This window comes from Moschus berezovskii, chromosome 20, assembly GCF_049115385.1.
Source record: "Moschus berezovskii isolate FMDL1 chromosome 20, NW_MosBer_1.0, whole genome shotgun sequence".
In the NCBI taxonomy this organism is placed as follows: Eukaryota; Metazoa; Chordata; class Mammalia; order Artiodactyla; family Moschidae; genus Moschus; species Moschus berezovskii.
Window position 1 is genome coordinate 22,486,822 of NC_142479.1, and position 17,769 is coordinate 22,504,590.

Consider the following 17,769-nt stretch of genomic DNA (forward strand, 5'->3'; position numbering starts at 1 on the left):
AGAGAGTGTGGAGAAAAGGTAATGCTCTTGCACTGTTGGTGGGAATGTAAATTGATACAGCCACTGTGAAAGATGGTATGGAGATTCCTTAAAAAACTAGGACTAAAACCACCATATGACCCAGCAATCCCACTCATGCCTAGGAAACCAAAATTGAAAAAGACACATGTGTCCCATTGTTCATTGCAGCACTATTTACAATAGCTAGAACATGGAAACAACCTAGATGTCCATCGACAGATGAATGGATAAAGAAGTTGTGGTACATACTCACAATGGAATATTTCTCAGCCATAAAAAGGAACGTGTTTGAGTCAGTTCTAATGAGGTGGATGAACGTAGAGCGTATTATAGAATGAAGTAAGTCAGAAAGGGATGAATATCATATACTAACGCTTATATATGGAATCTAGAAAGATAGTATCGAAGAATTTATTTGGAGAGGCCTCAAACAGAGGCTCTGTATCAACCTAGAGGGGTGGGATTGGGAGGGAAGTTCAAGAGGGAGGGGTATATGTATACCTATGACTGACTCATGTTGAGGTTTGACAGAAAACAAATTTCTGTAAAGCAATTATCTTTCCATTAAAAAATAAAAAGAGTGAGGATTCACTTTTAAATTATTGAATAAAATGAATGAAGATGAATGTTATCATAGAAATATGGACAAAGAAGATGGCCAGTCATTTTTTGAAAGGAAACATGGTCAATAAATAAAACACTGAGTCTTACTAGAAATTTGGGAAATGCAGGTGAAAATAAGTGAGGTCCCACTCTTTTCCATCATACTGGCAACAATTAATATGCCTGAAAAATGTTGGCATAGGATAAATTGCTCTTAATTTAGAGGACATACTAACAATATTTATAAAATTGAAGATGTGCACAGCCTGTGACGCAGCAAGCCCAACTTTATATCCTAGGAACTCTGACAGTGTATAAAATATTCTCTTTCTAGTAAAATTTGACTCCTAGAGATTTAGAATCAGTTTGATGATTTATATTACATACAGTGCAGTTCAGTTCAGTCGCTCAGTCGTGTCCGACTCTCCGCGACCCCATGAATCACAGCACGCCAGGCCTCCCTGTCCATCACCAACTCCTGGAGTTCACTCAAACTCGTGTCCACAGAGTTGGTGATGCCATCCAGCCATCTCATTCTCTGTCATCCCCTTTTCCTCCCGCCCCCAACCTTTCCCAGCATCAGAGTCTTTTCCAGTGAGTCAACTCGTCGCACGAGGTGGCCAAAGTATTGCAGTTTCAGCTCTAGCATCAGTCCTTCCAATGAACACCCAGGATTGATCTCCTTTAGAATGGACTGGTTGGATCTCCTTGCAGTCCAAGGGACTCTCAAGAGTCTTCTCCAGCACCACAGTTCAAAAGCATCAATTCTTCATCACTCAGCTTTCTTCACAGTCCAACTCTCACATCCATACATGACCACGGGAAAAACCATTGCCTTGACTAGACGGACCTTTGTTGGCAAAGTAATGTCTCTGCTTTTTAATATACTATCAAGGTTGGTCATAACTTTCCTTCCAAGGAGCAAGCGTCTTTTAATTTCATGGCTGCAATCAGCATCTGCAGTGATTTTGGAGCCCAAAAAATAAAGTCTGACCCTGTTTCCACCTTTTTTCCATCTATTTTACAGTAGTTATTAAAATATTTCTAGTAGTAAGTAGTTGAAAATTACATACATAGCTATCAGTAGGGAAATGTTTACGTAAACTGTGATCTGTTTTTATGGTCAAATTCTTTACATCAGTGGAAGTGATTTTTGAGACTCCTGTTGCCTAACAGGTGAACCACTTTACATTCCTAACAGCAGTGCAGTGAAGTACCTTTCTTACTGTACTGTATGAATGTGGTCCCTCAAAAATATCCTTGTAAATATAGACAAGAAAGTGTCTCATTATCATGTTAATTTTCATATTTAGATATTCTACTCTTTTTCTTTAGTTTTAAATTGTCAACAAGAAATGCAATTAATAAAATTACCTGATATGAATTTGATAGGGCCAGATAAGATAGTTAAGTATTTAACTTCCAAGGCATACAGTCTGTTGCAGCTACTATGCTGTTGTAATATACAAGCAGCCATGGACAGTACATAGATATGGCTGTGTTCCAATAAAGCTTGATGGACAATGAAATTTGAATTTCATGTAATTTTTGCATGTCAAGAAATATTCTTTTGATTTCATTTTTTACCGTTTGTACTTTATTCCAGAAAAGCTACTTTTCACAAGCCCATTCTGATTCAAATTATTTTAATTGAAAGAAATTTCATGAAATACTAAGGGGTTTTTTGGTTTTCACTTTTTTTTTAAATTTATTTTTAACCATGCCATGCAGCTTGTAGAATATTAGTTTCCTGACCAGGGATCAAACCCAGGCCATAGCAGTGAAAGAGCCAAGTTCTAACCACTAGACCACCAAGGAATTCCCAACTTTTCTTTATAGCAGACCTGACAGGATTGAACACAGCAGTATTTGATTTGTCACAAAAACTTTAGTATGTTATCTTTATTCTCCTAAAGATTTTCAAAGTAATCTGCATTACTTTAAAGGAAACCTGAAAATACAAATAATACAAAACTCTAATGAAGCTTTGAAGATTTTTCAAATAATTATTTTACTTGTCCAGATAAAATCTAACATTTCTTAACCTAGTTTGCCTTTGTCCTCAGCTAAATCATAAGAAATAAGATGGGATGACCCAGAATATAACGTAACACCCAATGTGGTGCTTTTTGGTATTTTTTGGTATGATATTTGTTTATTTTTTATATTTTTTTGATATTTATAAATGATGTGCTAACTCCAGGTGTGATTACTCAGAAGGTAAGTTGGCCTGGGCTTCAAATTAAATAGGTAGTACAGTGGATAAATGCTATAGTAGCTTAAGAAGTAAGGCAAATAGATTTTAAGGTGTATTTTAAAGTCAGGGTTGGACTTGGGACTAGAACAAAAAAGGAGACAGAATTTGTGTGGTTGGAGAGAGGACTAAGGGATAAACAATGGAAAGATTATCAGTGTCACCTTGAGAAGGGCTCTTTTGAAGGGTTTTGAGGTTTCCAGTTCTGTAACTTGGATTAAGATTAGAAAGGTCATATGAATGATAATTTGAGTGCTATTCATTCTTACAGATATGAAAATTCGAAAGTCAGCTTGGACTGGAATTTTCTTTTTACAGCGTGCAGCACTTATAGACTGCTATTTTGTGGTCATTTGCTACTCCATCAAGTTTCCGTTCAAGAAATGGAATTTTTAAGGCCTCTGCAGTAATGAGTATAATCTCATCTCTACATCTGATCTGATGGCTTAGCCTGATAGTCCCCAAAAATGGAGACATGAAGCACTGTTCATCTGGTTAGTTTTTATTCTCACCCCGTGGAAAGCTTTATTTGAGTGACCAACTTTATATATTGATTGACCTGACCCAAAGAGACCTTTTTCATGCCTTTTGGTGCTAATAGCACTGGCTTAGAAGAGATAAAAATTAAATCAGTAAATATGATGTAGGAAAAAAATTGAAGTTGTATATTTTTTATTACTGGAGTATTACAGAATGAATAGTAATTATATGGTTGTATACTGTACAACATTAAACTCAGTTATTTGGAGTTTGAGCAACAAAGAAAAGGAAGTAAACAGGTTTTGGGTGTATTTTACCTAGTGCACTTTTATCACCATGACACATCGAGGTTTAAGGCATTTGAAAAAAACTAATTTCTAATGTGTTCTAAATTTGGTACATATTCACACTACATTTGCAAGAGTTATATGTATCACTTCATAGTGATGAGCCTGAGTTCTTTAAGATTTAGAATTGATTTCCCCACATAAAAAATGATTTTTAAAACCTTTTCAGGGACTTCCCTGGTGGTCCAGTGGCTAAGACTCTGCGCTTCCAATGCAGGGGGCTCAGGTTTGATTCCTGGTCAGGGAACAAGATATCACATGCTACAAGTAAAGATCTTGTATGCCTCAACTGAAAAAAAGATCTCACGTGCTGCAACTAAGACCCAGTGCAGCCAAATAGATAAAACCTTTTCAAAAGATTGTAACATTTAAAAAAAAATATTTTTGACTGTGTTGGGTCTTCATTGCTGCATGAGCTTTTCCCTAGTTGCAGCAAGCAGGGGCTACTCTAGTTGTGGTGTGCGGGGTTCTCATTGCGGTGGCTCTTGTGCATGGGCTCAGGAAGTAGTTGCAGTTCCCTAGTTCTAGAGCACAGGCTCAATAGTTGTGGCTCATGGGCTTAGTTTCTCCATGGCATGTGGGATCCTCCATGTCTTCTGCATTAGCAGGTAGATTCTCTATCACGGAGCCACCAGAGAAGCCCCTTAACATTATTTTTCATTGTTATCTACTGAAGTGTTTGGTAACCAAATAAATCCTGTTTCCTTGACTTTTCCTTGACTTTGAGTTAGCCAAAACTTTACCAAATGTCAGTCCTTAATATTCTCCTCTGAGGATGAATTTATTATAATACCATAACAAGGCTACAAGGCTGGAAAATGTCAGTTTTCATGCCAATCCCAAAAAAGGGCAATGTCAAAGAATGTTCAAACTACAATACAATTGCGTTCATTCACATGCTAGGAAGGTAATGCTCAAAATCCTTCAAGCTCGGCTTCAACAGTACATGAACCAAGAACTTCCAGATGTATAAATTGGATTTAGAAAAGGCACAGGAACTAGTTGTCAAATTTCCAGCATCTGTCGGATCACAGACAAAGCAAGAGAATTCCAGAAAAACATCTTCTTCATTGACTACACTAAAGCCTTTGACTCTGCTTTAGTGTGTTAGTGCTATGTCCAACTCTTTGTGACCCCACGGACTATAGCCTGCCAGGCTTTTTTATCCATGGAATTCTCCGGGCAAGAATACTACAGTGGGTAACCGTTCCTTTCTCCAGGGGGTCTTCTCAACCCAGGGATCAAACCCAGGTCTCCTGCATTTGCAGGCAGATTTTTTACCATCTGAGCTTGTGTGGATACCAGATTACTTATCTCCTGAGAAACCTGTATGCAGGTCAAGAAGCAACAGTTAGAACTGGACATGGAACAACAGACTGGCTCAAAATTGGGAAAGGAGTACTTCAAAGCTGTGTATTGTCACCCTGCTTCTTTAACTTCTATGCAGAGTACATCATGTGAAATGCCAGGCTGGATGAATCACATTGCAACGAAACATATCAACAACCTCAGATATTAAGATGATACCACTCTAATAAGAAGAACTAAAGAGCCTCTTGATGAAAGAAGAGAGTGGAAAAGCTGGCTTAAAACTCAACATTCTGACATTGGGTCCCACCACTTCATGGCAAACAGATGGGAAAAAAGTGGAAACAGTGACAGATTTTATTTTCTTGTGCTCCAAAATCACTGCAGATGGTGACTGCAGCCATGAAATTTTAAAAGACCTTGCTCCTTGGAAGAAAAGCTATGACAAACCTAGATAGCATATTAAAAAGCAGAGACATCACTTTGCCTACAAAGGTTTGTATAGTCAAAGCTATGTTTTTTTCCAGTTGTCATGTATGGTTGTGAGAGTTAGACCATAAAGAAGGCTGAGTCCTGAAGTATTGATGCTTTCGAATTGTTGTGCTGGAGAAGATTCTTGAGAGCCCCTTGGACAGCAAGGAGAATAAGCCAGTCAATCCTAAAGGAAATCAACTCTGAGTATTCATTAGAAGGATTGATGCTGAAGCTCCAATACTTTGGCCACCTGATGCAAAAAGTCGATTCACTGGAATTGGCTCTGATGCTGGGAAAGATTGAGGGCAGGAGAAGGTGACAGAGGATGAGACAGTTGGATGACATCACCAATGCAATGGGCATGAGTTTGAACAAACTCTTAGAGATCGTGAAGGACAGGGAATCCTGGCATGATGCAGTCTATTGGGTTGCAGAGTCAGACACGACTTAGTGACTTGAGCAGCAACAGCAGGGCTGCATAGTGCATTGCTACTTGTAGAACTATCCCTGGAGTGTAACAGAATTTTAAAATTGGTAGGAGATCATGTTTGTGGGTCATGCCCTGCTTTGGAAACAGTAACTCCAGGAGGTGAAAGGACACAGTTGTATATATTTAGAACAGGCTGGGGTAGGGAGCCCATAACAATCATTCCCACCCCTTCATTCTGTATTCTCAAGCTTCTTTTTGACTTTTGTTTTTCCACGTGAAAGGGAGGTTATGACACAGTATCTGACTTTGTTGATCAGTAGTGTTGGTACTATTCTGGGTTTTTCTGTCCCCAAAGCTCTGTGTATCACTATATTTGAACGAACTTTTCTGAGCTTTTTAAGGTAATGTTCTGAGCTACTTCATTCCTCTGCTGGAATCTGATTTAACCTTTAGAAAACTTGGGAGGGGCTTAAAATATGCTAGATTCCAGATTGTATTCCCACAGGGCTAGACTTGACTGTTTACTTGGAACATGGTTGATCCTGATGCAGAATAGGTTCACTTCAGATATTATTGCCATCCATGATACTTTATAAAACTTGTCTACATAAATCAGGTTTAGGACAGGCCTGGGCAGTGAGTGATAACTGAGTATATGTTAAGGACCGTTTTATACTAAAATGATACCATGAAAATTTTTGTCTTGCTTTATAAATGTTGTTTTGAGTGAACTTTACCTATAATCGGTGACATGTTCAGGATCAGAATAAAGGGGGCACTGATACCCGAGTCACTTATTGGCCTTTGATATGCTCTTTAATCCTTCTGGGATTCATGGCAGTAGTCCTAGGGGGCTGAGATGTTTCTCAAAGTGGCTGTTTAAATGGCAAAACCATTTATCTTACTTAGGTAATGCTAAAGTATATCCTTCTTGATTTCATTAAAATCTGAATTTAAAATATTTGGTACAGTTGCTGCTGCTGCTGCTAAATCGCTTCAGTCGTGTCTGACTCTGTGCAACCCCATAGACGGCAGCCCACCAGGCTCCCCCGTCCCTGGGATTCTCCAGGTACAGTGGGTTAAGTTTAAACTTCTGCTTCAAAATTAATCTCTTAATGTCTGAGAAATGCCTTTACTTTGTGGCTTTTGCAATGCAGTTAGTTCACGCTATTTTTAAAAGGTCAAGTTAAAAGCTATGGGCCTTAAATCCACCATTGCTTGAAGGTGAAAAACTACAGAGCAATCTCCAATGAAGGTTTTCTGATGTGTCATTCTCACTGATATATATATATATATATATATATATATGTATGTATGTATGTATGTATAACACAGGTCCTGGCATAATATTCAGGAGACAAAGTTTTCTTGTGTAGGTTTTGAGAAACTGGCACTCCTCAAAATAGCAGATGAGCAATGCAGTTTTTGTTATTGGCATTGGTATAACTCAAAGCAAGTACCTACTACTGAATATTCTGCTAAAAATACCTTCAAATTCAAAAGAATTACTATTTTATTAACATTGCTACCTTACTAAAACATTGGATTTCTGAAACCAAAAGCCATGATGACAATAACATTTATAGTCTTATTAAAAGACTTTGTCATAGTTCGATAACCTTATAAATCAGATAACAAATGCTGATGTTTTCCCCCTCCTATCTTCTCTAACTTAAGGTAGTGCCTGAAAACAAAGCCATTTAGTTACTGCTCAGGTAACCGTTAACAGTGACTCAGCCTCTAGGGCTCATAAACAAAGTATTGATAACCTTTTGTCCTGCTTCTACACATTAACAAGAACAGTGTACTACCATAAAAAGCTCTCTCATTACCTCAGCCAAAAATCATTAGCCTTTAAAAGGCACAGATTTGGGTTTTGGTGTTTTTTTTTTTTAAGTTTATCATCTAGTACATTTTTTTCTCTTGAAAAATTCTAGATTTACTATCCCAGGCTAATTTATACATTTATTTATAGATTTACTGAAGGATGGAGTTGGTATACTGTAAATGACTGTGAAAACAAGGCATTCATTTCTCTGCGTGATGACACAGCAGTCACTTTAACAATCTCAGTGCACTTTTGGTTACATATTCCACACCAAATATCCAAGCTAAAATCCATGGCTTTGTGGATTCTAACCGTATATTTAAAATTAGAGGTCTGTCTGAAAATGCAAGACTCTTAATAATAAAATTTTGGTCGCCAGTTCATATTATAGCTAATTTGTATCCCGGATTCTGAGACTGGAAATAAGTTGATTAAAGCTACTGCTTTAACTGTATAATAGAGCAGCAATACCTTTAGATCTTTAATTTAGAATTTGCATACTTCCAAAAAAGATTCAAAGCAGCTTGTGTTAAACTGGTTATTAGAAAGGTCATTTCAAATGCTGCAGAATACAGAACATCTTCAAGTATTTAGTTTAACAAAACATAATGAAATTTTGCCAAGCATAAATATTAACTCTGATGACAAGGTGGTGGGGCTTTTCTTTGCAGAATAGTCTGTCTGCTATTGTAACTGCCAGAGATCCTTCTCTCATCCTCAGTATGTGAGATATACTTTTCGGAAAACATTAAAAGCAACTTAAATGATTAAGCAAATTTCTCTAAGTAAAACTGCTTGACACACAAAATTACTGTCTACCTTATAATAGGGGTTTTATGTTTAACTGAAAAGGGCACTAAAAACACTTAAGGTGTACTTGAATAGTTCCTGAAGATCCTTCTGGAAAAACCATTACATCTCTTTTAAAATGAAAGGCACAGAACGAAAATTCTTTTATGCTTTATTGTATTTGTGCTGTTATGAAGTATCATTATAACTTACACTTTAGCAACAAAGTACTGGGAAGGTTATTAACCGATAGTGAATACCGTAGACACCTTAACGCAGTGAGAAGACACGATGCTTCAGCTTTGAGGTACTTGCATTCCCAAACACTGCCAACTTACACTGTTGAGGTGGTCCCACTGAAACACACCGCTAATAGTTAATCTCTTCCTCCAAGAGCGTATCTTAGCCACACGGAGGAAAAACCCAACTGTAACCTAAATCTTTGAGGCTCATTATTTGACATGGCTGAAAAAAAATCCTCCTGCTACAACTTCAGTCCTATTCTTGAGCGTGTTTAGGACACTCAAAATCTCCAGCAAATTACTAGGCTACACTCATAAACACGTCTGCCACAATGTCCGGAGAAACGTTAAGAAAGGCCATCACAAGGCCTATTTGAGATACCTCATCAATGGCCTTCACCGCCCTTTGAGTCAGTTGTTTAACATCCGAAGACTATTAGCTCTGCTAGAATCCAAGCGTCAGCTTCTCCAACCGTCAGAAGGGCAGAGAGGATTTTAAACCTCATTTCAATGCCCCCTCTTTGGGATGTAACCACCACCCACCCACCCACCACACGGAACCAGGCGGGGGAGGAGGGCAGCAGCCTACTGCCAAGAGGGCTCTGCAGGGAGGCCGTTTCCCTGAGTCACGGGGAGGGCGGGAGGCTGGGCCCATCTGCCCACGCCACGTCCTCTTCGTAAGGGACTCGATTTAAACAGATAGGGCGCACAGGGGAAGGCAGCAGCACCGCCATTCCTCAAGGCGGCCCAACAGCCACCTCATTCCCAGGAGACGCCGCACTTCCCCAGAACGCGCTCTGCATTCTGTCAGCGACCAGCAGACCTTTCCGACCAGCGTCACGTGCACCCGGAAGTACGTGGGTGGGACCTAAAGCGTCCACGGAAATGACGTTGGTCGCCCCTAGTCGCATGATGTGGCAAAATGCAAAAAAAGGTGGTGGAGGGGGAGGGAAAAGCAGGCGGCTGGGGAAAGTGATGAGGCAAAAAAGTAGTCCCTTCGAGGCCTTTATTTATTGCAGTGTCGCAGCCGTCAGCGAGTTCCTCGGCGCACTGCGCCCCGAATTCCTGCGCCCCGCGGCACCGCGGCACTCCGTGGAGGGGTACATAAGACGGAGGGGGGGTGAAGTGACTGGGGCGGAGTTCTGTTGCCCGGATCCCTCCGCAGGGCTCAGCCGTTTCCGGAGTCTGCGCTGCGCCCGGTTCCGCCATTGCGGCTCTCCCAGACCCTGGAGCCTCCGCCCCCGACCTGAGCTCTTTCGTCTGCCTGCCAGTTTCCTGCGTCCCCGGAGACTCTCCTGCGGAGCCCAGCCTCCCCCCTCCCCCTTCTCCTCCTCTCCTTGGAGAGCCCGGGCAGCCACTGCCCCGCAGCCCCAGTGACAGGAGGAGACCATACCCCCCGACAGCGCCATGGCCCAGATTCTGCCAATTCGTTTTCAGGAGCATCTTCAGGTGCGGTGGGCCGGGGCTGATGAGGGCCGTGGAGACAAGGGAGGTCGGAAGGAAGAAGCGGGAGTCTGAGTCCAAGCCAAAAAGAGTAGAATCGGAGTGGGGGGGTATCGGTTCCTGAGGTAGACGGAGGACGGGGCACTATCTCGGAAAGCTTAAAGGGTTAAATGATTGATGTGGGGCTTGGGTGGCAAGGAAGCGAGTCGAGATCCATAGGGGAGCGAGGCCACGCTAGGTTTGAAGGCCTCTCTGTCTTCGCTTCCTGGATGGCGAGGACTGCGCATGATAAACCTTCCATCCCCCGGTTTTATTCAGTTCATTCATTTGAGTTCATGGAGCCGGGGACCGGGGCAGTTTTGCGGTGGTAGTGATCTCCCGCGTTTCTTCCGGAGTAGGAATTCTCTTCTCCCAAGCCAGCGCAGGGCTGTCACTTCTCATTGCTCTCTCTCTCTTTCCCTTTTCCCCCCATCGTGCTTGCACCTAGGAGTTGTGGCGCGGGTGGGTTGGGGAGGAGCAAGCTTTTTTTCTTCCTCCCTCTGCGCCTCTCAGGGAAAGGCACTTTCCCCGGGGGTGGGGGAACGACAGTAGCTCCTCTCTTGCCTTGCCCAAGGCAGTAGGAACAGGGAAGGTCACTGAAGGAAAAGGAGGAGGATAGAAAGGGGGAATGTATTTATCAGGGTGGTGTCAATTTCAGAGTGCGTGGAGGGGTCAAGGTTCTTAGGGGGACTCAGTCTTTTTTCACTTTCTTGATTTCTCTGCGAGTGGTGCAGCTTTTATCCCCTCTTTGGTTCTAGAAAAGAGAAAGGAGTTGTCCAGAGGTTATCGTGGGGTCTGCCGGAGGTTAGCAGGTAGTTGGTTAGCGTGAGTACCTCCCTTAGGATTGCAAGGAATTGAATGAACCCTGGGGATACAGCACACTTGCCCTGAGATATGCAGGATTATTTGGTCTGTAATTGGCTGCCTCTAGTAGGTTCTAGAGTTCTTCCCCTGGTGCAGTATCCTGTAGGCAACAGACTGTCTTATCTGGCAGCTTGCCCATGGCGGGCCCAGGCAGGTGATCATTGGAGGACTTGACTGAATTAAGTCGTCTTTTGAGCTTCTGATTTTCCTGGTTCACCAATCCTTGTTTTACTTTGGCTAAAATAAATTTATCCATAAAGTATGTTCTTTCTAGTTGCCTTCTTAAAGAGTCCTGCCTCTCCCCGCAATCATTTGAAGGACTAATTCGTAATAAGAGATGCCAGTGGTTTGACATGACACTAATACTAGTGACCTACTAGACAATTTATCACGGAGTGCTATTTACTTTCTGCCATTGTTATAACGTATATAAAGTCTTCTTGCTATTAGGTTTAATATTCTGGCTGTCAACATAATTTCGTTTTTTACAGGTTATCACCTTTGCTTGCATCAGCGAGACTTCTTTTCCTTTGTTTCGAAATATAATGTGTAATCTTTACTCAAAAAAATGAGTTAAGTAATGTACTTTAATTCAGTAATTTTTGGTTTTCAGATAACTCATCCGATGCAATAGAACACTGTTTTACAAAAGGTCAAAAAACATTAAGTGACAGAATGGCCCCAGAAATTATTGTTCATGCTCCATCCAAATTTTTATTGCTGTGGTTACTACTGTTGAATGTGAAGGGTTAGGAAAATAATGTTTTTGAGTATGAAGGGAAAACACACCCTTGTCCTCACATTGAACTGCTTTTGGAATATAATCTTCCTGCAGACAAAAATATGTAAAATCATACTCAAGAAAAGCAGTTAACAATTGCTGTTTGCTTTACAAAACAGACATATCCCACTAGTAAATCTTGTTTCTTTACTAGTGGTAGTTTGAGCAATAATTTTTTCATTTCTATTAATGAAGAAACAAGATTGTTGAATAATTCCAAAGGTTGGACTCCAACCTTGTTGCTGATTGAAGACATTTAATATGGGTCTCCTTTCTAAGTAGTTCATAGTTTTTGCAAATACTTGAGTGAACCATCTTCTCAAATACTTTGAAGAGGTGAGTGTAAAGTGGCTATGCAAATATACTTAAAGAATTCAGTCTTTTAAGTTTACGGAGTAGTATATATATACCATGCCTAAGCTTAGGCTTGCTATGGTGACTATATACTAAGGATTATTTTAATTGGCATCTTAGGTTTTTTACCTCTGAGCCCCTGCCAGTTTGCTAAGTAGCAAAAACTTTCTGAAACACTTAAGATAATAATTGGGAACAAGAATTGAGGAACTTGAGTGTAGCATTAACCTGTGAAAGCTTCAAAGGGTGAACTTGTATTTATTTTTATACCATCTAACTACTTGGACCAACTGAAGGGTCTGTCATCAAGGGTTTAGAACTACATCAAATGAACATTAATATTTTAAGTTACGAAGTTTTTTTTTTTTTTCTAAGATGTTTAGGCCCATAGCAGTGAACAGATGAGTGCCTATTTGAACAAGATTTTGTTAGAATTGCAGGTTCTGAAAAGAATCCTAGGCTGTGTATAGAGTTGCCTGCAGTTATCATTTCTTAGCTCATTTAGTATCTTATGCTGATTGACACATTCTGCTGTATTCCCAGGTTCTTTGGGTCTGAATTAAAAATCTCCCAACCCTGTTCTTTTCCCTTTGATCCATAAATGCAGGCATGGAATGTGTTGTGAATTCAGTGGTGGGGGTTCTTGGTAATGGTTATTTTGATTTGCAAAGAGAAAGCAGTGCTGAGTTATTGGGATATGTTATATGCTTAACTGTACCACCTGGAAGAGTCATTGCCTAGAATTATGTGGCAGTCTACTCTAGGAATAGCTTCCACGTTTAAGATGTATCAGGTTTTTCAGTATTTTCCTAATGGCCAATTTACTCAGCTTTTAAAGGGGTGTGGCTAATTGTAGGGAATGTGCTTTCAGTGTTTAGGAAATAATTTAAGACTTGAAATGCTATGTGTGTGTAGAATCACAGTCATTTTCATTTTGGTGTGGAGTGAAGTATATGATTTCAAGGACCTTAACCTATAATATTTGAATTATATTTAACAAGATGTTTTCCTGTCACTGTTACTATGTGGCTTTAACTTTTTGAAAGTTACTCTGTTTCTTCCATGATGAAAATTTATACTAGCTACAAAGGCATATTGAGCACTTGAACTGTTACTATTATGACCGAGGGACTAAATTTTTACTTTTACTTCTTTTCAGTTAGTGTAAATGTCAGTAGCTACATGAAGCTATTAACAGGACATTGGACTGCACAATTGCAGGCAATACTGATGTGCTTTGTAAGAGTGAAGATTTATTTGGTCACCCATATTTATACGTCTAGAACGTTTAAAAATATTTACTTGACTGCGTTGGGTTCTCGTAGAATGCGGGCTTAGTTGCCCTGCAGCATGTGGAATCTTGGTTCCTGGGCCAGGGATTGAACCCATGTCGCCTGCATTGGAAGGCGGATTCTTAACTACGGGAGTCCCAGGGAAGTCCCTAGGACATTGTGTTAGCTAACACTTAATAATACAGAGTGTTGTTGTATACTGTCTCTTTTGGGAAGTGGTGATGATGGACAGTGACTAGTGAATGGAAGGAGCAGCACTTGTAAGAGTTTTGTTGTGTCCTGTGAATGTGGAGGGTGCTTCCAAGTCTTCACTTAATATCTTAAACAGCTGGAGAAAGTGAGACTCAAACTAGTGCCGAAAGGAACACTGCAGAGTGAGATTTAAATCTAGGTCTTCTGACACTTAAATATTTCAAAGAAAAACAGTGATTGGCGTTAAGATGAGAAGTTATGCAGTATCCTGGTGTGCTTTTTTTTTGTTCTGTTGGACTTTGCTCTGAGAAGTGACTTCTCTACTGCTTTAATGTGAGGTTAATGATGTGGTATAGCAGACAGAGCAGGGGTTTGGAGGGTGTTGAGATCAGGCCATCTAATAGAAAAACACAAGCCATATCTGATTTTCCATATTAACAGTAAAAAACAGGTAAAATTAATTTTGATGTTTTAATTCAGTGGACCCCAAATGTTATTATTTCAGTGTGTAATCAGTATAAATCTTTCAGGTGAGATATTTTATATTCCTTTTTTGGAGGTGCTGAATTTTCAAAATCTGATAGGTGTTTTATACTTAGAGCACATCTTAGCATTCATAAAGTTATAGTTGGAAAAACAGGTTTGCATATATAGGTTGTTCCAAACATAAGTTTGCCATAATTGATTATCTGTTACTGTTTAATTTTAACTAACTTAATATTGAAAAATAAATTGAGTCACAATGACCACATTTCAGGTGCTCAGAACTGCATGTGGCTTGTGGAATATGGCTGGAGTATTAGAGAAGGCAGGTTAAGACTCGCCTCTTGCTCCTTTTTCTCTGTAAAATAGGTGTACTACCTCACAGAGTTATCGTGAAGGTCTGTCTATCACGTATGTGAAAGTACTTGGTGTATCACTTGAAGGGTATTAATTGTTAGCTATATGATCTTTGTCCAGTATATTTTATTCAGATACCTCTCAGCCAGTGACACATATTTGTAGACTTAAGACCTAGATTTTTATGGTTTATAAATATTTGGTACTCAACCTGAAATTTGGAGAAGCCTGGTAGGCTACAGTCCACGGGGTCACAAAGAGTCGGACACGACTGAGCGATGGAACGGACGGAAGGACAAAGTGGTGAACAAACTGACTGCAGCTTGCATTGACTAGTTAGCAAAGGCTGTTCACATGTAATTGTAACCATGGTTGTTACTGAATGTTTGATACAGTGCAGGATTTAATACAAATAGTCGTGTGACACAAAATTGATTCTGCTCTGAAACTACCCAAAAGAAAGAAATTTGTACATTAATCATTTATTATATCCCATGAGTGCTCACATGTGCCATTGGTACATCTTTAATTAGTGTCCCTTGGTCAGATAGATGAGCCTCCTAATAAACCACATCTGATAAAATGCCCACCTGGAATGCCAGTCAGGCCTTTGTTAGTGTTGTTTATTTGTCCTTATATAAAATGATAGGGCAGAAAAGTGTGTTCGCTTAGATAGGAAATGAGATCTTAGTCCTTCATATTAGAAAGAGACTATTTTAAAAAATTTATTTACATAGCCGTGCTTAAGCTACTTCATAAAATCAAATTGTAAGCCATAGCAAAGTTTACAGCTCTAGATGTCTTTTTTTTCCCCTCCACCCTTCTTGGCCAAGCACCTGAGGCTAATGCTCTTAACTCAAGGGGGTGGCAGAAGGCCTGGATCTGAATGTATTATGCAAAACCCATCTGTCGGGCTTAGATTTTTGTCCCTTCTTTTGTGTTACAAAAGACATAATTTAAGATAGAGGGTGTAACTTTAATTGTCCTGAAATCTACAAGATCAAAAATTGACCATTAGAGTTATTTGAACACCTCCGAAACTGCAATACTTTGGCCACCTCATGCGACGAGTTGACTCACTGGAGAAGACTCTGATGCTGGGAAAGGTTGGGGGCGGGAGGAGAAGGGGACGACAGAGAATGAGATGGCTGGATGGCATCACCAACTCTGTGGACATGTGTTTGAGTGAACTCCGGGAGTTGGTGATGGACAGGGAGGCCTGGAGTGCTGTGATTCATGGGGTCGCGGAGAGTCGGACACGACTGAGCGACTGAACTGACTGACTGACAGTTCCTGTGTGTCAGGAACTCTGCTAAATATTTGACATTCGTGATCTCATTTGATTAGCAAGAACATCCCTTCAGTTAGGTAGGGTTAGCCTTATTTTGCAGATGGGGAAAATAGAAGTTCATAGCAGTTACCCTATAGAGTCGCACACAGCTGGTGAGTGGTACTTTAGCATTTGCTCTTTCATTGTGGCCTGTTGCCTCACTTGGTGACTGATCTGTGTGCTTTGTATATGTGCTGTGGTGGTCTTTGTATCCATTCTACTAGTAGGTTGTGTTTAGGTCAGTAGTTTTTATATTATTAGAAAGGTAGGGGCCAGGTGAACCAGCATCTGATTTTCTGTGCCTTTAAACAGTTATTTAGCTGAGGTTTTTAAAGGGCTTTACCCAGGTTCCTGGTAAACAGTTGTGCAGAACGATTGGGTTCCAGTTAACTTGTAGTATCCAAGAATTATCTACATCCCTTTCATAAGGATGAACTTCTCAAATTTCTCTTTCTTTGCTTAATGACTGGAGAGTGAATATGTTCCAGTCTGAAGCCACTTGTGAAAGCAGGAAACTTCTGCTTTACTATATTATTCATGTTTTTGTGTTTATTCTAGTGTAAAACTAGAATGGAACTCAGGGAAGGCTGTTGTGCTTGGGGAGGAGGGAAGGGGAAAGTGGGAGTAGAGCATGCTTGTTCAGTCTGAATAGCATAACCATAGATGGGAAAGGGGTTAGAGATTTGCAGGATTGGGCTTTGGAGGCAGAACTGCCAGTAATATTAATACTTCCTGTTCTGAATCATTGGGTAAATAAGGGCTTTTCTTTAAGGTCTGAAGTACAGCAGATTTTATTATTTATTTATTTATGGCCGTGCCTTGAAGCATGTGGGATCTTTAGTTCCCCTACCTATAAAGAAACCTGAGCACTGAAGAATCGATGCTTTTGAACTGTGGTGTTGGAGAAGACTCTTGAGAGTCCCTTGGACTGCAAGGAGATCCAACCAGTCAGTCCTTAAGAAAATCCACCCTGATGCTGAAGCTGAAACTCTAATACTTTGGCCACCTGATGTGAAGAACTGATTCATTGAAAAAGACCCTGATGCTGGGAAAGATTGAAGGTGGGAGGAGCAGGGGACGATAGAAGATGAGATGGTTGGATGGCATCACTGACTTAATGGACATGAATTTGAGTAAATTCTGAGAGTTGGTGATAGACTGGAGAAGTTGGAGAAGCCTGGCATGCTGCAGTCCATAGGGTAGCAACACATGGAGTCAGATACGACTGAGTGACTGAACTGAACCTGTGCAGGGATCAAACCTGTGCCTCCTGCAGTGGAAGCTTGGGTCTTAACTACTGGACTGCCAGGGAAGTCCCCTGAAGTACAGCAGATTTTAAAGCCTATTTTTGAAAGAGTAGGAACTAGGTCCTTTGAAACCATTTTGTCACGTTAAAATTTTTTGATTATGCAATATACCATTGTGGAAAATGTCTCAGATGTTTAATCCAAGCTCTATCTTCTTAGCTTTCCTCAACTTTCTCATTTATTAAATAATTAAAATAATACTTTTTGGCAGTTGTTAAGTTAGACTATAGTATGTGTTTCTATTTATATCATGATACTTAGCCCATACAGATACTCAAATATTCATCCTTAGCCCTTATGCTGGAGGGCCTCTTCATCCAGTAGAGTTGAACGTATATGCTATGCGAGAGGGAAAAAAATGCCCATTTAGTGAGTTATTGAAGTCGGGCTCTTGGAGTTATACCAGACTCTCCTCCTCCCTTGTTTTCTTCATCCAGTCGGTTTCTGAAGTAGGGAAGGAAGAATTGGAGGTCCTGGGGGTTTAATGACCCTTGGTATCATGTGAAATGAAAAATGAGAATTGGATTGAGAGTTGCTTTCATCTCTTTCTG

General features: G+C 40.3%; 1 protein-coding gene across 4 annotated transcripts in view; it reads left to right on the plus strand.

Moving 5' to 3' along the window:
• Window positions 1-9,971: 9,971 nt before the first annotated feature.
• The window catches only part of CLTC (clathrin heavy chain), a 71,416-nt gene continuing 63,618 nt past the window's right edge, over window positions 9,972-17,769 (plus strand). Inside the window, exon 1 of one of the 4 annotated variants that reach the window (XM_055399796.2) lies at window positions 9,972-10,225. In XM_055399796.2, coding sequence (XP_055255771.1) covers window positions 10,184-10,225 — 42 coding nt within the window. In that variant the 5' untranslated portion in view covers window positions 9,972-10,183. The remainder of the gene's footprint in view (window positions 10,226-17,769) is intronic. The other 3 variants (XM_055399806.2, XM_055399779.2, XM_055399787.2) reach the window with 3 other exon arrangements.